The sequence below is a fragment of the Bipolaris sorokiniana genome, assembly GCF_000338995.1.
Source record: "Bipolaris sorokiniana ND90Pr unplaced genomic scaffold COCSAscaffold_14, whole genome shotgun sequence".
Classification (NCBI taxonomy): domain Eukaryota; kingdom Fungi; phylum Ascomycota; class Dothideomycetes; order Pleosporales; family Pleosporaceae; genus Bipolaris; species Bipolaris sorokiniana.
The window spans coordinates 154,113-178,504 of record NW_006911908.1 but is presented as its reverse complement, the minus strand read 5'-3'; the positions used below and the strand labels follow the sequence as shown (position 1 = coordinate 178,504).

Genomic DNA, 24,392 nt, shown 5'->3' with positions numbered 1-24,392 from the left:
TTTATTACTAGCACGAAGATAGGAACAAGAAAGTGGCACCTAGGCCAGGAGGGCTAGAAGGAACAAAAACAAAGAAAGAAAACAAGCAAGAAAGAAAGAAAAAAGAAGAAAAAAAAGAAAAAAAAAGAAAAACACGTTTGCTTTTATTAGTACTATTTCCTATCCCCTAAGAGAGCTCGCTGGAAGGCAGCTTAGCCGCCCTACATCTCTCCCTATTACCAAACTGCTCTTTAGCACCAGGCATCTAGAAAGCTAGTAATAGCTTAGCTAGATAAAGGCCGAAGCACCCTAGCTACACTTTATAGCAGAAACCTCCAAATTGTAAATAAAAACTAGATAGAACGGCCTACGGCCAAAGTCTTACATAGCCAACGGCTGATACAGGACTATAATGGAATATATATATACAGATGGCAGGTGATGCCAAGGCGCTATACCCGTTTGAGTGGATCATGTTAATGTAAAGTGACTTTGGGGTTGGAGAATGATGAGTCTCTATCTTTATAACAGAAATAAGAAATGAGATTGTAACAAGAGCTGTTTCCAATGTGTGTCGCGATTGTTCTACGCTTCGTATAGTATTGGTCTTCTTCAGGCCCTTTGCATTGCTATGGCCTCTAAGTTCCTCTTCAGGCTGGAAACCTCAAATACATGCCAATGTAAATGAAGAAATTTATTTTTCATTCACATACGTTCATAGGACTCAGGGAGCAAGAAAACCCGTTCGATCTTTCATATTTAAGCTGATTACCGGCGGATTAGTAGTCAGGTGGGTGACCACTGGCGAATCCCCGCTGACGTATGTTTTTGTCTTCATCTAGTTTTAATTTTTTTGGACTGAGTACATGTCACGTGTCGACTTCTTGGCGTATCTAGTAATCTTACAATAGCTCTGCTACCTTTTTCGATATTATATACTACGTTGCTATTAGTAAAAGGCTGCAGAAAGTGTCACAGTATTCGCCATCTGTAGACTGTCACCGAAGTCAAATCGCCAGCATGTATTAATCAAGATGTATCTTGACCAAGCCAAATTCTGACAGTGCCTGCTGCATGTCGACAATTAGGCCACCACCCCATGGTAGTACGGCTGCCAATTAGCGGCAACAATTCCGCTGCTAGTATGCAGTCTGACACCTGTCTTCTAGAAGGTAAGAGCACGAACAGCAAAATACCTTTCTAAACAACAAAAATCATCGCAGTCCTTTACTAAACCCGCATCATCATAATCTGGCTTCTTATCCTCAACATCCAATCATGGCGCCAAACCTCCACCTCTACCACACCCCAGGCTCCTGCTCCCTGGCCTCGCACATCGCTCTAAACAGTGCTTTACTTTCTTTCAACGCAACAGATCTCCATGCAACGCGGGGCTTCCCAGCATCGCAGCTACATCTCAACCCCAAAGGCCGGGTCCCGATTCTGGAAATCGATGGTGAACTCATCACCGAAACACCGGCTATCCTTGCCACCATCTCTTCTTTGGCTCCAGAGAAGAATTTACTTGGAAAGGGAGCGATGGATCAGGCAAGAGCGTATGAGTGGATGGCGTGGTTATCGGGGACAATGCATGGGCAGGCTTTTGGATGCTTGTTCCGACCTGCGCGCTTTATCAAAGATGAAGCGATGCATGAAGCTCTGCGCGAATCAGGTAGGAACCAGGTCAAGGAGTGCTTTGAATACGTCGAGAAGAAGTTGGAGGCCAAAAACTGGGCTGTCGGGGATGCCTTTACCGTGGTCGATGCGTATCTATTGGTATTTTATAGATGGGGTAATATGTTGAAGATGGAGATGCGGGACAAGTATCCAAACTATACCAGGCTCGTGGATGCTGTCATAGAAAGGGAAGATGTGACAAGGACCATTGTGAGCGAAGGCATAAGCGCGCTGAACGAGTGAGCAGGTCAAGTGAGGGTGTCAAGATGGTGTGGAGGTGGCACCAAGAATGTGATGACGTGCACACAAAGTTTATTTCTCGGAGTAAGATGTGAAATGCTTTGTTTGAAATTACCGTCTATCTAATTGGAAAAGTACATGAAAAATAACCACTACATGAAACGAGTGCTCCCTTAGACATGTGTTTAGTCATAAACGCAATACAGCATGGTGATCAGTAAAAGTCCAACGAGAAGTCATTCCATTATCGAGGGCACGGTACTTTATCGAATCCTCACAATTCCTCATCGTCATCATCACTGAGTGTAAATTCGCTGTCATAGATGGCATCAGAGTCTGCATTAGACCCTGATCCGACGTACATCTCATCTGGATCGTACATGCTGTGCACAAAACGGTTGATCGCGTTGCGACTTGAAGTCTTTGAAATGTTGACAGGCTCGACATCAAACTTTGCGTGACCCGGCAGAATGAGCCCTTCAGCCTGGAAGAGTGGTTAGTGGGCTAGATTCCAGCATTCCTTAACGACTATACATACCTCATCCAAGACTTCACATACATCCCATTTCCAATCTGGGTCATCCAGCAACGGGTCATTGGACGCTCCCAAGGCGTGCGTAATGTCACAAGAAACGAGTTGATGACAAGGAGGTCCCTCAGCATCCTTCCAGTGCCCACGATAGGTCCAGGTCACTGTGAGAGAGCAGCCATCCTGCGTCAAGCTTTTCAACACCGACTGGATTGCTTCGATCGCTTTCTCTAGAACATTCAAACGAATATAGCGTTGGTAAATAATAACGTGAAGCTTGAAGCCCTTCTTGTTCTTGATATCGAGTAAGCTGCAGAAGTCTTCCCACAATAACTCACTGTAAACTAGCTCTGTTTCGCTCAAGGAGTGTCTACATTTGGAAGAAAGCTGGTGTTTCGGTGGTGGAGTACGGTAGCGATCGATGTTGCAGTGAACAGTCAGATTTCGGATTAGTTCCATCGTAGGGAGGCTGAGGTGAAAAGGGTCGTCTTTCAGGACTGACTCAATGCGACTAGATTGACATTGTAAGAGATTTTCTTCATTGAGAGACTTGTAGAATGATACGCCAATCTCGTGTGCAGTAAGGACGCCGACGTAGTCTGGGGACATATAGTGTGGGAGAGCAGACTGGTCAAACAACTGACTGAGATTGTCATGTTCCGCACGAAACATGAATTGAGCAATGTCTAGCAGGCATGGAAACATTGCAATCGTGTCTGGTGAACAGTAGAGACATGTGAAAGTGTAGTGTTGCTTGACATGCTGTCGCGCCATCAAATGGGGGGATGTTCTGTCGGGATCATAGTGCCATAGGTGCTGGTATATCATGTCTCGGACCTCTCGTGGCAAACGATCTTGCATTTGGGCTGCAATGTTTTGATTCCAGGTCTTGCAGTACGGTATGATAGTGCGATTGACGATGGTATTGTTCAGCCAATCGCTATACTGCCCATGCAGCATCAAGCGCTTCGTGGCGAGCCATCGCTTCTGCTGTTCTACTCGTTCTTCTTCATGTTTGATGTCTTTTTCGCTATTAGGGATTAGCTAGATCGTTCTCGTGCATCGGATATTTAAAGACTATCAGATACGCTTGTGAGAACCGGGCATTCCTGTGCTTTGCCCTAGATGTGAGTCAGTATTGACGTGTAGTGATGTATTAGTGGTATTACCGAAGCAACTTCTCTCGTGCTTTATTCAGCTCATTCTGTGCGAGAGCCTCGGGTGGGTTCGTCATATTTGTAGTTGCAGATTGCGTTGGTGCACGCCAGAATGGACGAAGAGAAGCTTAAGTCAGTGGAGAGAAAGTGAGAAGGTTTGCTCTGTGTTTCCAGTCCCAGGACAGGGTTAGGAGGGGCACCTACCTCCAATACAAAAGCTAAACTAGATTCGGCATGGGGCTTTCCCCACGGCGCCAGAGTGTCGTGTAGTCATGTGATCAGAGTGTATTAGGGAGCGATGTAGATTCTACCCGTCGATGCGATTGAGTAACCAAAATGCCCTGCCCCTATCTCTATCTATTTTGTGCAAATGTGTGGATATCAGTGTTACCACAATACATAGTTATTGCATCATCATTTTATACCTTTTAGCACCACAAGCTAATTTGGAGTAACAGATCCCGAACATCAACCCGATTTGGAGAAGAAGTGTGGCAAAATGTACTGTAAGCATCATATTCTTCTTAGGACCAACCATAATGAAGAACCACAACGTTAATTTCTTAGCGAACTGAATCACACGGAAAGGTAATATAAACCGATGGAAAAGACAGGCGCCATAGTAGTAATTTTTGGATTATCATTAATGTCTATCATGATGTCTTTGATTTTGTGTTGGAGACTGGATGACAGGGTCAAGATCAGTCCTTCATACGTAGCTATTACTCATAGCTGTCATAGCGCAATGAGCGCTTAAGAGGGAGGTGAGGTGGGCTCAGGGACACCAGGAGGGCAGTGCCTAATCGCTCAATTAGCTTGACAATAATGAACGGGTAGCGAAGAAGTGACTTACCAGTGGTCGTTGTGAGGCTCACAGGCCTCGGCAGGTGCAGCAGCAGCCTCACTGGCGGTTGCAGAGGCTGCAGCAGAGGTGGCAGATGGAGTGGCAGAAGAGGTGGCGGCTGGAGACTCCTCAGGCGCAGCGTAACGACCAGGGCAACCCACACCTGGAACAGCAATGTCATAAGCATAGGCCTCAAGAGCAAAGTACTGAATGGTGTCGCTATCCCTAGCGGAGTACGTGGCGTTGTTCTTAGCAAGGTTGATGACGCTAGGGTACTTCTCCTCTTCTTCATTAGTGTAGTGCTCTACGACGCCCTCACCAACGGGAGGAAGATGGAGAAGGCGGTGGATAAGATCTGAAGCCCAAAAGTAGTTGGTGGCACCGTTGGCAACATTGTAGCCATACATGCACATGGACTCAAGAGGCTTGCGGAGCTCGTAGGACAGGTCGCAAATGACAGTCTCTGAAGATGCGTTAGATCCTCGCCAGTGGCCCGCCCATCCTATTTCCTGTTAGTCAACAATATCCCTTCAAGTTTGGGACTGTGTTTATGTACCATCCTGGTGGCAGTTTCCGTCAATGTCATCGCATCGGAAGAGAACACCGGCTTTGTCGCCGTCGGCGATCTTGGTGTACCAGCCAATAGGTTCACCAGTAGGAGAGTCACCAAAGTACTTGGTGTAAATATGGGACTCGTTGCCCCAACGGAGGATGTGGTCGCGAGCATGGCGGGCGAGAATCACTGCCTCATTGAGCCCTTTCTGGAGCATCGTGTGCTGAGTAGCATTACAGGATGCATGGATAGGGAAACTGTCGACGGCACCCGCATTCCATGTCGAATCACCGACAGAGATTTGAGCGTTTTCGCTGGTAGTGATTGTGAAGGTATCACGTGGGGCGATCGGTCCGGCCACGACGGCGGAGGCTCCAAGGAGGAGGAGGGCAGAGACGCGAGCAGCCATTGTGAAGTTGGTTTGAGGGACAGTAGCCAAGTCTGGGATCGGACGTGAAATTGGTCTTGAAGTCCCGAGGCGCTGGATGCCGGATACTGGACGAGGGTAGTTGGAGACAAGCTGCATGCTCTTTATATATCCCACGAGGTTGGCCTATTGTCAGTCGGCACTGTTCGTCTCGGTACTCAAATTCCGCGCTCATATTGAACAGAGCCGCCGAGGCTTGAAGAAAAAAAACGCCTCCACCTGACAGCTGCAGATACACCCTGGCCTAATGCCCATTCAGAGAAGCCGATACTACACAACACGGGCCTGAAGAAGCATCCAGTGCTTGGTCTGACGTACATTCTGCGCGATGGAGCTTGGCTTCCAGCCGCGTGGGGTCTGGAATACATGTTTCTCCGCTCAAGCGCGATTTTAGGGTTGGTTAAGTACCATGATGGGCGCCCAATGAAGAGAAATTCTCGCTCCCAAGATACAAGCTGTCGGGATTCATTGCTATGTTGAGGAAAGCCGAACATGATACGTTGTGACATCCTTGTATCACTATAGAGACCTCCCAGACAGCATGTACTATCGAGTGACATACTTTCATAGGGCTGAAGATGTTGAGATAGTCATATGGATTTCCAATAGGGGCTAATCAGTGGTGCCAAGCTAGACTTACTATCATATTTTTGACCTGGTCCAGAGCTGAACTACTGAAATCGACAAGATTCGAGAGACGAAGACGTATTCTGAATATGTTCAGTAACGGAACTGTTGTCCAGATGTGCGTGTAGACTCACTACTGCTCCGGTAGTAAAAGCCGCACCACCACCCACTCATCCCACTATTCATGCACCCAGCATACATCGCCAAGCTGTCCGCCACCCTACTTGTGGCCTTGTTCCCGCCCACGTACCGAAGACGCTTGTCGGATTTGGGTCATACAGAGAACAAGCGCAGGCCATGATTCGATGTGTTTCCGGACGTAAACAAATGCCAAGGGCAATCAATCCAACACGGTGCTCAATGCCAAGCGCATCCATGGCGCCTCCCGTCCAAATAGATGGAACCCGGAAAGTTCTTCGTAGGGTTCTGGAGGCTCTGTACCTTCGAACCGTGGTACTTTTCTTCCGCTCCGCTTATTCCACCGAGGCTTGATCACACGGTATATCAAGACGGATGCGCTGACCACTCTTGTCGTACACACCTCGAGATCAGTCGGCTTGCTTACCTGGCATATTCACTACTGCTTGACTATGTCTTTGACGATGCGCTCTGTCCTCTCGACAGCGGTCCTGCTTCTTGCAGGATCTGCTGCTGCCCAAACCCTGACCCCAACCCCAACCAGCACAAGCTCTGTGCCCCGCCGGACTACCTCTGCGCCTACCACAGCGTCGTCTCCAACATTTACTGCCGTATCAGATTGCCATCCACACAAAACCGTGCTGTAGGTACCCCATTTCCGAGTTCGGGTGAGATGTTTTGAACTAATATGAGACAGATGGTGCATGGTTGGTGAAGAAGAGTACCAGGTATCTGGGCCTACAGCCACTGAAGAATTTCAATCACAGTACACAGACTGTCATTCGCATTCCTCTGGAGTGTATGTATGATTTCCACTCTGTAGAGCCAACGCTAATTTATCCAGATACTGTGTCGACAACAGGGGCGAAGATGTAAAGATCCTTGTCGATGGCGCAGGGGAAGGGTCGCACAGCACAGAAGGAGACTCCCATGGCCATGGAGAGGAGCCTGCAGCTGGCTCAGCTAGCGAGTCTGGAAACAGTGGCCAGCACTGCCACGAGCACGCTGGTATCCCCCACTGTGTTGGTGGAAGCTCTGGACCAGTGTGCGAAGCCCCTGATCGTGACTACAACATTGGTCTTCGAGTCGGTCTTCTTTTCGTCATCCTCGTCACCAGCGGCATCGGAGTTTTTACTCCGGTTCTGACTAGGAAGTTCAACCTCGTCAGCGCTGACAACATCATCTTCGTTGTCTTGAAGCAGTTCGGTACCGGCATCGTCATTTCGACTGCCTTTATCCATCTCTTCACCCACGCTGAACTCATGTTCTCAAACGAATGTCTTGGCAGACTAGAATATGAGGGTACTACGGCCGCAATCTTCATGGCTGGTTTGTTCCTTTCCTTTTTGGTGGACTATCTCGGTGCTCGTTTTGTACAATGGCGCCAAAGCAAGCATTCGAGCAGTGGCACAGAGGTTCCAGCGGTTGCAGGTGACAACAAGTCTGGCGAGGTCGCCTCTACTCCTAGCTCGGATCAAGGGTCTGACCACGGCCACGCCGGACACGCACATGGACCCATGCGTATTGCTACCCCCATGGAACAGAAAATTAACGTTATAAACCTTGAGGCTGGTATCATCTTCCACTCTATCCGTAAGTCTATGCCGATACGCATAACGCCATCCAACTAATGCGTGTCTTAGTCATTGGTATCACGCTCGTTGTAGCTAGTGATGGCTTCTTCATCACCCTCTTCATTGTCATTCTCTTCCACCAGATGTTCGAAGGCATTGCTCTCGGAACTTGCATTGCTGATCTTCCAAAAGCTGCAGCGGGAACATTACAAAAGCTCATCATGGCTGGTACTTTTGCACTCATCACACCCATTGGCATGGCCATTGGTATTGGTGTGCTCGACCACTTCAATGGAAGTGACCCCAGCACTCTCGTTGCTATCGGAACCCTCGATGCTCTTTCGGCTGGTATCCTTGCTTGGGTTGGTCTCGTAGAGATGTTGGCGCGAGACTGGATGAGCGGTAAACTGATGGACGCGGGTCTAATAAGGACTCTGTCCGCGATGTTTGCCCTGGTTGCCGGACTCATTCTCATGAGTGTTCTTGGCAAGTGGGCGTAAGGATAGCACTAAGGGTGCTGCATTGTACGATGCTGAAGTCATGACTTTACGTAACTGCATTGGAAGACTCATTTAGGATCTTTTTTTATATGGATTGTGATATGGCTACACTGACCTTTTATTTATACCTTCACTGCTTCAGAGCGGATGGATAATGAATCTACTCCAAAATTGTCCCCTTCATACTTTGCTTTCCAAAACTATCCCAGACCTCAGCATTCCATTCTCCTTGCCCTGCTGTATTGTGGTGCTCGGTCGTGTTGTTTTTCAACAGTATGCGATATGGCTCTTCAACATACAATGGGCTCATAGCACGGTACGCTATAGATTTTGGTACTATTTCTGTGTCACCATTCTTGCTGGCATCCCTCCAAAAGTCTAACATATTGATCAAGTTCAGTGGTCCATGCACAACAGAGTCGCGGTGTCCCTCAACCTCCCTACACCATTCAGGCAAATAATGTATCTTGTGTCCGTTGAATGTCAAGGCTGAAAATCGGAACAATGATGTCCGTGTCTGGCGGAAATCCCGTTGATACTGGCCCTTTGGCAATGGCACGTCTTCCGGTTTTGGTGGTGCTTTTATCGGATTCTCAGGCGTGAGTTCGCGTTGAAATACCCAATTGCGACGATCCGTCAATGCAATGCCGTGGTCGTTTGAAAATGTCTTTTCTACTCCCACTACCAGCATTTCTCCACCATTTTTCAATTTCTTGGGTTCCGCGCTAAGAAGCTTGGTAGTCTCCTCAACTTCCTGTCCTACTCTCAGCAGCGCGTTGTGGTCTTTTGCCCATTGCAGCTCGCCTCCTGCCCACATTCGTCTTGTGAATGGGTGGAGTGGATTGATAGTGCGATCCGTGCCGTCTAAGCCCAATTCGGATTCGATAATGGAAGGCGTGAAGTAGACGAGATGATAACCAGGTGGGATGGGTGTCCCGGCCGGGGGCAGACTAAAAGATGAGGGTGTGCGATTCAGTGTCACATTTAAAAGATGGAGTTGATTTGCATCGAGAAGCTGTTTCCGGATGGAGACTGGGCCGTTCTGGAAGCGGGTGAGCAGTTCGTTGCGTGCTTCCAATGCGGAGGTTTGCTTGCGAGATGTTGTGACAAAGAATCGACGGGTCAGGTGCGACATGGTGAGTTCTTCCTATCCAGACAACTTGCCTTTCTGATTGACCTGTTTTACTCGCTCAGGTTGTAGTTGCGTGCAGGAGCGGGTGATGATGTACTGTCCTCAATGCCGATGCATAGCCGATATCGATAACGTTCTCCTTTACCACCCGCATGCACGAACATGGAAGCAAATACAGTATTAATAGAATTTCGTAACCATTTTACACAAACCAAGTTTCTATGATCTGATTAAAAATACTGAAAAAAAATCGCGATATCTTTTGTCCCTGAAGAGACCATGGACGAATCACATTACCACAGTCTTGCCAAGCCGCCAACTACCGCCTTGTAAGATCGGATAACCGACTTCGGCTTCTTTCAAAACCCACGCTGCGAGCCGGCAACATGTCTGAACGGCCGCGCAAACGCGCCAGGTTAGCATGTGTGACATGCAATGCACGGAGAGTGAAGTGCGATGTAACCGATCGACAGCCCTGCAGCAACTGTATGACTGCCGATTTGCAATGCGAAACGCGAGAATCGAAGCGCGGAAAGCATGTTAGGAAACCGCGCGGTGAGGCTGAGGCACGAAGCAAAACGTATGCCAAATATTCCACGAGGATGTTTTGGTGAGATGTAAAGGCTGACATAAACATAGTCCACCCAGCGCGCCGGTGTTCAGCCCGCAACGGCATGAGGATGAGGTTGCGGCATCACACGTCCTGGCTTCTCTCTCGTCCAACTTCAACAGTCCTGTCAACACTCAGGCGCCGGTCACTGGTAATCAGAATCAGTTCTCTGCGCCATCGACAACACCAGAAACACGTAACATCCAACCAATAAAGGAGAATTTCCAGCAAGAAGATGCCGTCTTTCTCGGCGAATCCAGCTCATTACGTTACGTGGCGGGAGCGCCGACCCCTGCCGCAGTAGAGCTTCGCGAGTCTTGCTTCCGCCATGCTCTTCCTAGAGCGGTTAGAGAAGAAGCAAATGTTCCTCAATGGGAGGCTGAAAGGCGTGTTGCGAGGAAGAAGGCTTTGCAAGCAGAAGGCGCGTTTTCATTTCCCCCCGCCGACATTCGAAAGGAATTACTAGAGGCCTACTTCAAATGGTTTCACCCGCACTTTGCCATCCTTGACGAAGACGATTACTGGATGACTTACAACAGATTAGAAATGTCTGCCCTGCTATTGCAGGCGATGTTGTTCATTGGCGTGATTCACTGTGACGAATCTACTCTGAAGAAATTAGGATGGGGCAATCGTCACCGAGCAAAATGGTTCTTTTACATTCGTGCAAAAGACATTTACGACGCGACTTACGAGACTGACAAACTTGCTGTAATCCAAGCCTTGCTTCTGATGAGCTTTTGGAGGGCAGGCGCTTTGTTGGAAAAAGATGCCCGTCATTGGCTTGGAACAGCCATCAGTCTATCGGAAACACGGGCGCTACATCGCTGTGGGGGGAATTCAGAGGAAAAGCTGACAAGGGTTAAGAGAAGACTGTGGTGGGCCATTTACATTCGTGAGAGACAATGCGCGGCCGCTCTGGGTCTGCCATGCCGGATACGCGATAAAGATTGCGACGTGGAGCCATTATCATATTCCGACTTTGCATATGCCTTTCGATCCTCGTCTCCAGCAGATGTCCGCCACCGCTCGACTGCTTATGCAATAAGTATGGTGCAGTTGGCAGTTTTTCTCGGCCGCGTAGTCGACGCTGGCTATCTACCCGGGCGTACACTGACGTCCGAAGACACGACCAGGCTTCGCGATGAATTATACCAGTGGAAGAATAACCTCCCCAGCATCATGCGACTTGACACCGATGCTAGCGGCGTACCCAACTTCCAAGCTAGCATGCTCCACCTTGCATACAACAATCTCCTCATTCTCCTCCACCGAACCAGTTTCATCATGGATGAGAGCCGCAGTGTACCAGCCGAAGGTAACGTCGCGCTCCAGGCCGCTGCACGCAACTCACGCATAGTCGAAGACATGCTACCAGATAGTAGCATCTGCCACGCTCAGATGCACGTCATCACAAACCTATTCAACACGCTTTGCATCCACGTCGTCCACTTCCGCCGCTCGACTGGCATCAACCGCACGCTAGCCGAGCACCGTGCAAAACTTTGCCTGCTGGGTCTCCGGGAGCTCCAAAAGACATGGGAAGTAACGAATTGGGTTCTGGAGCTATTCTTCCACTACATCGATCGAGATACCGCGTACAGGTTGACTATGGAATCGGATGAAGCAGGGAATCATCCTAGCGCTGCTGCTCAACCATCGGATACACGAACGGCATCTTCTAGTACTTTGAATCAACACCTGGAGCAGCAGCAAGGGAATGCTGGCAATGCAGCTCGAGGTAGTGCACAGCCATCGGGGATCGTCACGCCTTCTACTCCCAGTCCAAAGCCTTGGTCTTGGACGCTGGACGAGGCGGATCAGTACCTCTTTATGCAGATCGAGAATGATTTTGCATTTGGCGAGGGTGGGTTGCAGCACTTGGGCCCGGAAGACTTGGTCCTTACGGGTGCGCCGGCTGATTTTGTTTTCCATCGGGGGCAGGAGTAAGTGGGTAAGTAGTTTTGCTGGGAGTGTACAAGAGGGATCAAAGGTGGTTCACATGGTGATGAATAGAGGAATTATGGCGACCACGACGTTGTGAAAGGACTGTAGGGAATGTCTCGAATCCACATATGGTCCCCTTTTTCGTTCATAAAGTATTTATGGTTTTGTAGGCTTCCATCCAATAGCCCTTCCGTTGGTACTTCTCGACTTGAATTAGGTTGTGCATCTGCCGACAAGCTCGTATCCGCCCCCGTCTCACCATAAGCACTTTCGCCATCCCCAATCATACGATATACCTTTTTCTCCTTCCCGCGCACTAGACTTCGTTAATTATCATGTGGTTCTGATATGAGAGAGCAGGCTATGCAGTGTACTGCGCAGCGTCTGATTGGGAGACCTCGATTAATCACGCCTTCAAGCAATACTTGGACAAACAACAGACCATGCCTCTCCGATTTATACATGCCGTCTCCCAGCCAGAAACAAACTAAGCATACCTTCACGCTACCTCCACAGGCTCCACATTTTACGGTACGAGTCAGAACAACCCGCTCTATTATATTCAAGCGTCGCTCAACTAAGTGGTCACTGAGTATCTTACTAAGGCGGCCTCAACCCATTCATGGGGTGTATAACGCTTAACTACCTTCTTATACCGTCAATCTTTGAGCAAGTACGATAATTTTACTTTAATTATGAAAAAACTCGATTCCTGGTACACAGCGGTAAATGGTACTAGCGCAGCATCTCCAATGCTTTTATAAGAGCCGCCTCCATCTAGGCGGATTGTTGGTGCATGCATAGATGAATTGCTGTTCGGAGGATTGGACGAGGACTGATAACGGGTGTTCCCGTTTCTCTTACAGCCTGACCGAGCTCTCTTCGGGCCCGGTCCCGGCTCATGTACAGCATCACGCCATAAAAGTTACTATAATTTCATCGTCAGTGCTATAAAGAGAGTGATTCTATAGTTGCCTTATCTTAACAGCGCCTGACAACGCCTAATTTAATACCTACTGCGGAAAATTTTGCTTCCAAAAGATAACGGCTGAACTATTTGTTTTGTTGTCCATATGAGTAAGTACGTGTTATAAGGGGTAAATGCATGTAGTACTATATAATTCCTACACCATTTCGGCAATCATTGTCCATTCCATATCTTATCAACATCACTCACACATCCTGAATCATAGAAATGCCGCACTTCCTCGCCTCAACCCTCCTCTCTCTTTCCCTCTTCCTAGCAACCATTCATACAGCCAGCGGACAAATCCCCTTGGCCAGCATCGACATGAGCTCATCCACAGATCTATGCTGCACCTCGAGGGGTACCTGGTCCTCCTTCCAGAACAACCGCCAAGGCACAACCTTCTGGGCATTCTGAACATGCGCAAGTATTCCACTTCGCTGTTACCTAACACACATTACCCCCCTTTTATATCTCTCCTCATGGTATACGTAATGGTTTGGCTGACATATCAAGGGTAGTGTGAAGACGGCACAGATCCAAACCACCACCATGAGTGCGACAGGAACAAACCGTTTCCGGTTGGCAACTCGAGTCTGAGTCATTATGCTGGGGATTTGTATGTGACGAGAGCGAGGTTGCGGTGGATTATTCCGCCTGAGTATGAAAAGAGTGCGTTTTTTTGCCCACACACACACACATGCATGCATCACATCCTTCCATCACTATTGTTTTTCTTTTTGGAAGAGCTAGTTGGCTAATAAAGATGATGGATTATTAGAGTTCTGCTATGGCAACGGCGAACAAGGCCCCGTTCCAGGTAGATCTGGGAGAAAGATTTCGTATCCTAGGGATTGGTGCGAGGCTGGGCTGGGGAATTTCATCTGCGTACGTACCTTATTACAACCTCAAAAACCCTCACACTCCATCTTCCATTTGTATTGACTTCGGGGTTTTACTGGACACAGTGTACGCCTGTCACAGCAAGTGGCGAATGCCGACTCAACGGCGCGCAAGCGCATTACTTACAAGTAAATAGCATGGATATATCTCAGGATACAAATACGTGTGTGCAGCCGGGTGTGGGTGGGCGGGTGGAAAAAGACTCGTATCACTTCAAACCTACTAATATACTTGTACCCACACACCTACCAACCACATCTTAATAATAACCTACAATCCTACTAGCAAAAGCGAAAAAGGACAAAGACATCTCAACCCTCTACTAATACCCAGTACGTCACTCACCCTTCCTAACCCCCCTCTCCCTGCCCCCTTCTTCATACACATCTTTCCTTTCTTTTCCCCCACTAGCTCACCCGCCACCACACTGCACAAACCCCCTTCCCTGCATACCCACCCTCTTGCACACACTGCACCCTACATACGCCCTGCATGCGCACCCAACCCGACCCAACCCAACCCAACCCAACCCAACCGTCCTATGGCCTCGCTGCAATCAAAGTCCCCCCTGCATGACGCTTTACCGGAAGAAAGCCAAAACTTTTAGTTGGGGAAGAAGCAAAGGAAAAGAAGGAGCTGAAGCAGCGAACTGGGTGATCTGGTCTGATCTGATCTGATCTGATCTACATGTGATGCTCATTTGCGCGGTGAGATGATGATGATGATGATGATTATGAGTGGTAGGGAGGTTAAGCAGGCAGGGCGGGCAATCCACATGCACCGTCTTACCGTCATTTGTGATGAGATGACGGTGGTGATAATGGTAGTGGTGGTGAGCGTCATCATCGAGATTGCAATCCAACTATTGTTAATCGGTATGACCCATTTGCCTAAAAAGTACTAAGTATGTAAAATATCAAAAGACAACTATGTATGTCGGAGAGGAAAGAAAGTATAAGATCAAGTACACACACTTTTGAGGCAACCAACAAATATGCAATAAAAATAAATATTTTCATTTCACCCCCTTAAAGGTAATTCGGAACGAAAGGGTAGAAAGAAGAAAAAAGCAAAAAAGACAGAAGAAAGCCATGTACAAAAAGGCAAGAATTGTTCGCCACCCTAGCTCCTATTGCATGATCTATCCACCCACCCCCCTTCCCCCGCGCCATGCTTGATGCCATAAAAAAAAAGAAAACAATAGTCGAACCAAACATGTGCCTCCAAAAAGAAATACATTGATGAAAGCTTGTAATTCAAAAAGGAATAACATAGCGATGCGAGATCGAGGGCTTCATCCAGGCGAATGCAACTTTATAAACACCAAAGCACCATAGCTATGCGACTCTTTCCAGGGTAACGCCGTGACTGCCGATTTGCACCAGAGAATAATAAAAATTTACAACTTCGTGGCCTGGTGCGCCACTACTGGGGCGAGCTTGACTCGAAAAACGGTCCTAGGACAACATTCCAGTGCCTTTGGCTGCCATCTGCCGTCTGCTGTCAGACGTTGAAACGTGCCATCCTATGCTTTGTCCCGTCTCTGCTTGCTGTCCGACGCTTGAGATGCGATGCTTTTCTCATCACCTTTTTCTCCGACAAAATCTCTTTGTAGGTTTTTGTAATTAGGCGTTTTCTTCCTCCACTCAACACAACGCAGGCGCATGCTCCAGACCAGAAAAATGCCTGGTAGCAATGCTTGAAGCCCGTTCAATGTCATCACCTTCCATTGTCGTTATCGTGCTTCTTTGATCGATCACGGCCCTCATAGTCGCTCTCATCATCATAGCGACGACGTCGCTCACGTTCGTGATGATAGCGGTCATCATCGCGATCCTCTTCATCTCGGTCATCCTTGGAGCGGCGGCTGCGTCTATCACGGTCCTCTCTCTCGCGTCGTTCATGATCATACTCGTCATCTTCTATGCATCTGTTAGCAGTGCTTGTTTAACCAACTCATCGACAAACTCACCTCTGCTCTCGCGGATCTTCTTTGTACGATCAGCGAGCTTCTGAATCTCTTCCTTGGTCAAGACTCGAAGTACAATCACACAGTCCATGCGCTCTTCGAAACGCTCCTTGGCCTGTTCCAAGGCCTCTGGGTTGACTAGGCGTCGGTCGATCCTTGTCCATCGAGCACCAACAGGAATGTCCTTGCCCTTGAGAGCATCCTTGTGGGGTGCTACACCCTCGCGGATAGGCTCAGGGTCCTCTGGAAACTTGGCAGTAGGCTTGCGGAGAATGCCCTTGACAGGTGCCACGGGTTCCTTGGGTGGTTCAACAATCTGCACGCTCTTGCTAGCAGGCTCTGACTCCTTATCGAGTGTCTCCGGTTCCTGCACCATGCCTCCATTGTGGGTGGCCGAAGAGCGTTCATCCCGAGAGCTGGGTGCATCTCTAGGAGGTGATGCACGTGACGGTTCCTCTCGGCCTCGAGACCTGGACCTCTCACGCTCTTCCTTTCGCCTTCGTCGATCCTTTTCGCGGTCAGAGTCGCTCTCTCGGTCACGGTTGCTGCGACCAGCACGCTCGGCTTCTTGCTGGATGCGTCTTCGGTACTCCTCGTCGGGGTCTACAGCAGCTGGTTGTGGTGCAGGCTCCTTTCGCCTCTCAGCATCTCGGTCAACGTAATGACGTGGTCGTTCATCTCCACTGCCTTCAGGCGATGAGGCCTTTCTGGAAGAAACAGGGGCCTTGTCCTTGTCATCATCCTGTCGACGGTCACGGTACTTGCGATCTGGGTCAGGGTAGGCTGGATAGTCGGGGGCAGCAATCTGTGCGGGAGGAGCAGGAGGAGGGGCTGCAGCGGCAGCGGCGGCAACGGGGGCAGCCACGGCTGGAGCTGGAGCTAGAGAGTTGCGGCGGCCTTCAGACTTCCTCTCGCGTCGCTCATCAGGACGGTCCCGCCTGTCACGTTCATCGTATTCCTTTCGGCGCTCTCGCTCTCTTTCTCCAGAAGAGTCGCGGTCACTACCTCGTTCCTTTTCACGGGCCTTCATGTAGCTAGCAGCGCCTAAAGTGGCAGCAACGCCGGCAACAGCTCCAGCAGCAGTGGGAACAAAACCATTGCTTTCGTATTTATCATGTTTACCATGATCCCGTTCACGGGGACGTCGGTCATAGTCTGGAGGGGGCACATCGCGGTCACGGGAACTACGAACCTCAGGCATGCGAGCCTCGGCACGCTCGGGCTGGTAGTACGAAGTGGCAGGCTCCTGCACCCTGGGTCGGGGAGGCTCTTGAGGAGGGTAGAGAGGTTGTCGATCAAGGGCATGATGATCATGTGCAAGGGGGGGAGGCCCGGTGGGGGCGATGCCAAATCCTCGGGATGTGACGTCACGGTCCTCGAAAGTGGTGTTATGGCGTTTGTTCTCGACATCCCTGCGGTCGTAGTCGTCACGGTACGTGTCGCGACGGTGTTCGCGGGATTCTTGATGAACGGCAGCTGGGGCTCGGGAGCGTGTGGAAGATGATCGGCCAAGGTGTGCATCTGGATAGGGGTCATACTTGGGGACTGGGGTTCTGTCAATTGAAGATGACCTGCCATGAACCCGTGGAGCGCTGTGAATTTTGTCAAAGCCTCGAGTGGATGGTGGAGGACCGAGTTCACGGGCAGAGGTGCGTGGAGGGCGGTCGGCAATCATGCTCGTAGGACGAGAACTGCGCTCAATGCTGCCAGCACGTGGACGTCTCCAGGCTGGCTCTGTGTCGCGGTACATGCTTGCGGGGTCCGTGTAGGAGTAGCCATCGTTGCTCATGTCGGACAGGCGCGGTGAAGGCTTGGAGTCGTGGTAAGTACGGCCACCACTGGTGACATTGTGGCCCCTATCCGCATGGTCCCTGTGGCGCGAGGCATCGACCTCTGCTACAAGCTTGGTCAAGTGGCTGGTATCATCGACACTGTAGACCTTCTTGTGGGATCGCGAGGGAGCAGAGGTGATGTATGTGTCGGCGCGTTTGTCATAGGAAGAGGTTAGGGGGCTTCTGGGGCGGTCGGCATGGGTGGTGGTGTGGGTGGTGGTGTGGGGCGAGTAGGGAGTGCGGAGGGGAAGGGACGTCTGAGGGAGGGCACTGGTGCTCACGTTGGGGCGGGTCAGGTCGTTGGTGTTGCGGCGGGGGCGTGTCGTGGTGTACGAGTCGTACTTGAGGTTGTTGGTGCGGGCAGCGGCGAGAGAGGCAGTGGGCTGGTTCCAGTAGGGTGAATGAATCGACGAGGCAGCAGCCAGACGATCAACGCTGGCGCGTGGGGAGCTGGGGCGGGCATAGTACGACGAGTCGTAGTATGGGTCAGAGAAGCCGCCGGTGGAAGCTCTGGCAGGATTGCCATATGCCCTGCGGGGGGACGAGGGGCGCGTGTAGCGCGAGTCCATGGCGCCCGACAGCTTGACCGTCTTGATGTGCAGCGGGGTGGTTTTGGCGGCGGTTTTGGCAGCAGGCTGGGTGGACAGGGAGTTTCTGCGGGGAGGAAGGGGCGGCGCTGCAGTGGGGGAATAAGTAGTGCCCCTTGGGCCCGGCGGACTGGTGGGGAGGAGAAGGCTGCCCAACATGATGTTAGTGGGAGTAGGTGAAACGGTCAGACTCGGAGAGGCAATGGCCGCAAAGAAGAAGAAGAAGAAGAAGAAGAAGAAGAAGAAACAAAGAAGCGCATGGCACACGAAGAAGGCAAAGACGAAACGAGGCCTGGCGGAGAGAGAGGTCGCAGGTGGACGTACATAAAAGCGTGTCAATGCCGGACGGGTGCCGGAGGGCGGACGCAGGTGTATGTTGGCTCGACGACTAGGAGGCGCGAACCGGTTGCCGGTTTGGACAGACGACAGTGGGAACGAGGGCGCCCAAGTTTCCCGCGACGAGTGGTGACGCCGGGCGCGGCAGGGGGCGGGGGGGAATGCGCTGCAAGGAGGACGTGGTGAGAGTTGCTAGGCGGACCTCTAGGATGTGCCTGGCAGCGATGGGCGCGGTGGTGGGGACTGGCGAGGCAGCGAATGAGGCGGACGACGCACGAGGGGAAGAGCGTGTGTATGTGTGTATGTGTGTGGTGTGCGACGCGGTGTGGTGTGGTGTGCGGACTAGCAGCTAGTTGGTAATGTGTATGTATGGAGTATGCATATGTAAGTGTGTGTAGTAGTAGTAAGTATAGTTAGTAGCATGTAGCATGTCTGGCACGAGGTTTTCGGGCTCGGGCTGTGAGAGGGCGACGGTGCCCGCCCGCCTGGTTGCGAGGTTACGTCGGGCGAAGTGCTGAGTGCACTATGTCATCGCTCGCTTGGGCCCGCCGCAGCCCTAGGAACCCTAGAGTATTCCTAGTCCCGGGCCCTGTCACCTTGCCTGCCCCACCACTCACAGGGTCCGCCGCTGCTGTAGCGGTTTTTTTCTTTCTTTTTGCCTCTGCTATGTATGGATGCGATTCCCACGCCTAACCACCGCTACCACTGCAAGGCTCCACCCCTCTCCAAGGCTGTCCGCTGCTCCTCTGCATCTGCTCTGCTGCGCACGGCACGCTTCATTTTGCCTCTGCTCCAGTTTTCCCACCGCCTGTCTGCATCTGTGTCCTGACCCTCGCCTCGTTTGCATCGCGGACGTTACAGGTAGCGTACCCCATCTGCGTTTGTCATCCGTGGGCCACCCATGCACACGCCCAACCGCGCCCCCTCGGGCTCTCTTAGGGCATCCATGGCCCTTGTACCGCCCAGCCTCACCCGCAAGGACTGCCCATCCTGCCTCGTGACCAGCTCTTCGTCTCCCGCCTGCCCATCTGCTCGTCGTTGCCAGATGCGGCCCGACTCAACGCCTGTTCGGTTCACGATCTTCACTGTACGGACACGTTGTCCCCATCCCTGCCTGCCATCGATCACTTTACACTGCTCGTCACAACGGGCCAAGATGTGCAATGGTGCCACTATAACCTCATCGCTTGGCCGTTTCATTGTAGCTACTGGTAGACTATCTTACACATGTCTACAAACTAATCCGCCACATGCGCTGCGACGTAAGCACTCGACGCCGCCCCTCGTGTGCTTTTTTGCCATCGTCTTTCTCCGCCTACCCTGCCCTAAGCGTCTTCGATCTGCTCCACGCGCCCTGTCTTGCCTGCCTTGCCGCTCCTGATTGAATCTCCCTCGTCCGCCGTCGCATGATGGTCCCTCAGCTGTGTCGCCCGTGCTTTGCTGGGAATCGTGTCCCGGATACACCCTCTGATAATGTTGCCCTCGAACAGCTCGCCAATTGACTCGAGCCGCACTCCCTTGGTCTCGGGAACACACAGCACCGCCCACACCCCCATGACAATGCACAGCGAGCCAAACAAAAGGAACGTTCCGTACGTAATGTTGTCCAGCATCAATGGCGTAATCTTTGCAATCACAAAGTTGAACAGCCACTGAGTCATGAGCGAGGCCGCCATGAGCAGCGAACGTACCTGGTTGGGACTGCACTCAGAGGCCAGCACAAAGGGAATGGGTCCCCAGCCAAATGAGTAGAAGACAACAAACAGGTATACGCACACAATGGCAAATATTGCGTTGCCGTCTAGGTCGCCCGATGGTGGGTGCACCGCTTGGTTGACCCCGATGTAGAACATGGCAAACGCTTGCCCGAGGGACCCGATGATCAGAGACCACTTGCGTCCGAGCTGCTCGGTAAATGCCATTAGCCCAATGGCCGTTACCACAATCTTGACAATGCCGTAGATACCGGTTGCCTATATAGTCACACCGTTAGCACCGTTTCAACTCCCCGTCAATACATACATATATGTATGTACATGTACATGCAACAAGCCACCATTCGCACTTACAAATAAGCCCGATGATTTACCGGTAAGACCAATCTGCTGGAAGATCTGCGGGGCGTAATAGTTGATCCTAACCAAGGTCAGCCGCATTCCTGCATCTAATCGAACAAGTATCAGAGTCATACGAGTTTGTGCCAGTCCATTGCTGCCAGAACATGAGAATGACAACAAATGACGACCGGTAGAACATCTTTTTGCCCGAGCAGGACGCCTTGATCTGGGCAAGCAAGGGCATCTTCTCGTGGCCATTGAAGTCTGCGATAATCTCATCCAGTTCCTCGATAACCTCGGGGTCGTCGACCCTCTTGCCGCGCACTGTAGCCAGCGCCTCAGCAGCCTCATGGATCCGGTTTTTTTCCACCAGCCAGCGGGGCGATTCGTTCATGAAAATAATGCCCGCAAGCAGAATAGCTCCAGGCAGCATTTGCAGTGCAAAAGGTACTCGCCATTTGGTGGCATCGGTGGGGCTGGTGATGTGCAGAGCGATGCCGTAGTTGACGAAAAAGGACAAACAGATGCCCGTGACGTTGAAGAGTTGCTATTGTTTTTTGTCAGTCCACCACATCTACCCACCAAATTTTATGCAAGCAACCATACCATGCAACCAATGCAACGGCCTCGAATCGCTCGAGGGGCATTTTCTCCAATGTAGGTAGGTACGACGGCAGAGATCAAACCAACTCCAAATCCACCAATCACACGTCCGACGTATAGCTGGGCAAGATTCGACGTGCCAAGCCCACACAGCGTCTGGATCAAGGATCCGACAATGAAGATGATGTCGGCGATAATAAGCGCCCATTTCCTGCCAAACGTGTCCGAGACGTAGAAACTCGCCAATGCGCCGAAAAAGCAACCCGCTTGTAGTACAGACACAATGTTGCCCTGTAGATTGGCAAAGTCGGGGCTGCCCTTGTGCAGGTTGAAGGAATTCTGGAACGCATCCATGGTCAAGACACCTGCGCGCATCGCCTGAGGTTAGCATAAACAGAACCAACGTCCATTGTTACACAAGTCACCTACCTCCGATCAAGCCAGTGTCCCAGCCAAACAGCATACCGCCGAATGAGGCCACAGCAGTAAGCAAGTAGGCTCGGCGGTACAACTTGATGTCCGCCCAGACCTCACCCATATTAAGCATCGCCATGATTCCTTTTCCCGTCAGCCGTCAAATATATCGCCGACAGCGACACACACACGGCAGTATAAAAACAAGAAGAAAGAAGAAACGTGCAAAGCGTTTGCAATAATAAAGACTAGGGTGGGCGGTCTCTCTCCATTTAAATAACAGTCGCCCCCCAACCCCATCCAATTCCCAACGTCTCCACTAGGCCTGCCCTCTCCCCCAGAAAGACCTACGAGCAAAACCCGCCGCAAAGGGTTCAATTGGCGCCGTGTGCCTGTCGGCACAAAAGGCGGCACATGTGACGTCTTTTGACGCGCGCGGGGGGGAGACCAGCCATCCGACATTCGCGGGGACTCCACCTCCAAAAGTCCATGTGTTGCCTTGACGCCTAAGCGGGGCCCCAAATTTCTCCTGGCCTGAGCTGTCCCCAGTGGGGTCGGCAACCTCGGGGACTGGCATATCCATCCGATTTGTTCAAATGCTGCTGGCTTGTTACGCACACATATCCGACAGAGAACAATTATTCTCGGATATGTGTAGGACTACTAATCTGGGTACCTGCGGTGTTGCGCAAAAGAAACGGACGTCATATCAAGCCTGTGGCAAGGAACCAAAGCGTGGGCGGTGTAGAGACGGCCTCTGTCCGGCGGTGCATCTGCAGGTTACATCCTACCTCTGGCTTGGTACCGGCAAGTGGAGGGGCCCTGTTCGCACACCCGTCTGACAGATTTCTGCCTCTTTTTTTGCCTCGATTATTCACATGTGAATTCACAGCATCAAATTCGAAGAACAGAAAGAGTCGCACCCATTTTGCGATGCTCAATCGCCATGCTTCTTGGTCAAACACCGATGCCAGCAAGCCACATCTGAGAAACGCGCTCGCCTCGCCAAGTCGCTCGCCATGCCCGCTCAAAGACCGACCCCGGATCCCACGTTTTGACTCCGCACTCTTGACTCTCAGCATCGACATATAAATCGTGCATCTCACTCATACAGATTGCACCACTCCTGCATGACACCCAGACAGAAAGAGATTACGGTATTGGGGGCTATCATGATTCATCAATTAGTCTATGCAGTGCATCTACGCTACCAGGCCTAGACCCATCCATCTCCTCTATCATCTAGATGTTCGCCTTCTCCGTCTTCTGCTCCGGTACCTGCGTCAATAGCTTATCGCTCGTAATCGCCGACTTGAGGTTGTCCAGCACCAAGATCTCCATGTCACGCTGCAGCCATGTTAGCTTCGTCCTTGTTTTCTTTCGTTTCCCACACAACATACCTGAGTTTCAAACGTCGCCGTGCCAACGTGAGGCAGCAGTACGGCATTCTCGCACTCCAACAGTCCGGGATGGATCTTTGGCTCTTCCTCAAACACATCTAGTCCCACAGTCCACACCTTGCCGCTCTTGAGCGCATCCACCAACGCCGCTTCGTCAATCAACGCGCCTCGCGCTGTATTTACAATGACCACGCCATCCTTCATCTGACTGAATTGCTCCTTGCCGATAATATGCGTAGTCGAAGGGTTGAGGGCCAAATTCAAGCTCAGCACGTCCGACGTCTTGAGCAGCTCCTCAAAGCTAACGTACTTGGCGCCGTTTTCCTCGCTAGCAGGCAGCTGGCGGCGGTTGTGATATTGTATCTTCATGCCAAAGGCCTTTGCGCGGTGTGCGACAGCCGAACCAATGCCACCCATGCCCAAGATACCCAGCGTCTTGTTCTTGGGGTCGTGTCCGAGGGAAAAGTTGCCACGCCACTTTCCTATTTGAAATTGTCAGCATCAGATTTGACATTATTGCAGATGCTGCTACCCACCGCTGTTGACTGCCATGTATGATTGCTTAATGTTTCGTAGGGCGCCGAGCATGAGCCAGATGGCGACGTCGGCAGTCGCGTCGTTGACTGCAATTGGCGTACTCGATACGGAAATGCCCCTCTTTGTGCATGCCGCAACGTCGATGTTGTTGTATCCTGCGCCATTATGGCACACGTACTTTAGGCTCTTTGGGAGCGCATCGAGCAGCTCAGCATTAAAATCACCAGTAATCGGGTTCGAGTCGTTACTCCTGTAGAGAGCGTAAATCCCGTCGAACTCGCCGCTCTTGCACTTGGAAATGAAGTCTTCGCGGTTACCATCGGGGTACTCGTATAGCTTGGACGCAACTTCGGCGCACTGTTGCCACTCTTTCTGCGCATGTGACAGCTTGCCAATTAACAGCGCCGCTCGTTGAGACATGATGTTGATATGTGCGTGGGATGTGTGGGTGAGTATGAGGCAATGAGACCAAGGTAAAGGCAGAGTTTGAAGCCTGTTTGGATAAAGCAGAATGAAGGAGAGAAAGAGGTGGGAAAATGGCAAATGTCAATTCTAGCAAAGCGGCATTTGCATCCTCTTTATTGCACTGCCCTGCTCCGCCAGCGGAGCTCTTCTTGCCGGTCCATCTCGGACCGAGACTTCCACCATACAGATATAGCATACAGCAATTCACTCATCCTGATAATAGAATGATATTTTACCGTCGCATTGCCATTGTTTGCAGTCAAGAATATCTTGCGACAAACATTGAGTTTCTGGTGCTGATACCCCGCCATGCTCGGCAGCCCCGCCATCGTCATGGTGATTGCATACTCCGCACAACACGTGTGCAGGTTAAAGACTATGTAAATTT

The 24,392-nt window shown here is 51.0% G+C and overlaps 9 protein-coding genes across 9 annotated transcripts; 4 read left to right on the top strand and 5 right to left on the bottom strand.

Moving 5' to 3' along the window:
* Window positions 1–1,153: 1,153 nt before the first annotated feature.
* Window positions 1,154–2,363, top strand: COCSADRAFT_39983 (uncharacterized protein). Its single transcript, XM_007705393.1, has one exon. The coding sequence runs from the start codon at window positions 1,258–1,260 to the stop codon at window positions 1,897–1,899; it is 642 nt and encodes a 213-aa protein (XP_007703583.1). The 5' UTR covers window positions 1,154–1,257; the 3' UTR covers window positions 1,900–2,363.
* A 1,832-nt stretch (window positions 2,364–4,195) lies between these two features.
* On the bottom strand, window positions 4,196–5,473 carry COCSADRAFT_150103 (uncharacterized protein). Its single transcript, XM_007705528.1, has 3 exons — window positions 4,983–5,473; window positions 4,436–4,928; window positions 4,196–4,381 (listed from the first exon to the last, which is right to left on the bottom strand). Exons 1-3 carry the CDS (start codon window positions 5,386–5,388, stop codon window positions 4,336–4,338), a joined length of 945 nt encoding a protein of 314 aa, XP_007703718.1. The 5' UTR covers window positions 5,389–5,473; the 3' UTR covers window positions 4,196–4,335.
* Window positions 5,474–6,466: 993 nt separating this feature from the next.
* On the top strand, window positions 6,467–8,427 carry COCSADRAFT_150102 (uncharacterized protein). Its single transcript, XM_007705527.1, has 4 exons — window positions 6,467–6,814; window positions 6,869–6,970; window positions 7,016–7,764; window positions 7,815–8,427. The coding sequence occupies exons 1-4, from the start codon at window positions 6,624–6,626 to the stop codon at window positions 8,243–8,245; spliced, it is 1,473 nt and encodes a 490-aa protein (XP_007703717.1). The 5' UTR covers window positions 6,467–6,623; the 3' UTR covers window positions 8,246–8,427.
* COCSADRAFT_98962 (uncharacterized protein) lies at window positions 8,406–9,380 on the bottom strand (the record flags this gene model as incomplete). The annotated part of the gene is made up of 1 exon (XM_007705526.1): window positions 8,406–9,380. One exon carries the CDS (start codon window positions 9,378–9,380, stop codon window positions 8,406–8,408), a length of 975 nt encoding a protein of 324 aa, XP_007703716.1.
* A 382-nt stretch (window positions 9,381–9,762) lies between these two features.
* Window positions 9,763–12,232, top strand: COCSADRAFT_150094 (uncharacterized protein; the record flags this gene model as incomplete). Its single annotated transcript, XM_007705525.1, has 2 exons — window positions 9,763–9,957; window positions 10,017–12,232. Coding segments are annotated over 2 exons (2,116 nt in total), but the record flags the coding sequence as incomplete, so codon positions are not given.
* A 676-nt stretch (window positions 12,233–12,908) lies between these two features.
* On the top strand, window positions 12,909–13,614 carry COCSADRAFT_241672 (uncharacterized protein). Its single transcript, XM_007705524.1, has one exon. It carries the CDS (start codon window positions 13,036–13,038, stop codon window positions 13,420–13,422), a length of 387 nt encoding a protein of 128 aa, XP_007703714.1. The 5' UTR covers window positions 12,909–13,035; the 3' UTR covers window positions 13,423–13,614.
* A 1,909-nt stretch (window positions 13,615–15,523) lies between these two features.
* Window positions 15,524–18,351, bottom strand: COCSADRAFT_174626 (uncharacterized protein; the record flags this gene model as incomplete). Its single annotated transcript, XM_007705523.1, has 2 exons — window positions 15,524–15,726; window positions 15,777–18,351. 2 exons carry the CDS (start codon window positions 18,349–18,351, stop codon window positions 15,524–15,526), a joined length of 2,778 nt encoding a protein of 925 aa, XP_007703713.1.
* Window positions 18,352–19,663: 1,312 nt separating this feature from the next.
* On the bottom strand, window positions 19,664–21,825 carry COCSADRAFT_39976 (uncharacterized protein). The gene is made up of 5 exons (XM_007705392.1): window positions 21,618–21,825; window positions 21,192–21,553; window positions 20,720–21,132; window positions 20,598–20,664; window positions 19,664–20,501 (listed from the first exon to the last, which is right to left on the bottom strand). Exons 1-5 carry the CDS (start codon window positions 21,739–21,741, stop codon window positions 19,854–19,856), a joined length of 1,614 nt encoding a protein of 537 aa, XP_007703582.1. The 5' UTR covers window positions 21,742–21,825; the 3' UTR covers window positions 19,664–19,853.
* Window positions 21,826–22,759: 934 nt separating this feature from the next.
* COCSADRAFT_39975 (uncharacterized protein) lies at window positions 22,760–24,095 on the bottom strand. The gene is made up of 3 exons (XM_007705391.1): window positions 23,539–24,095; window positions 23,003–23,484; window positions 22,760–22,949 (listed from the first exon to the last, which is right to left on the bottom strand). The coding sequence occupies exons 1-3, from the start codon at window positions 23,957–23,959 to the stop codon at window positions 22,845–22,847; spliced, it is 1,008 nt and encodes a 335-aa protein (XP_007703581.1). The 5' UTR covers window positions 23,960–24,095; the 3' UTR covers window positions 22,760–22,844.
* Window positions 24,096–24,392: the final 297 nt, after the last annotated feature.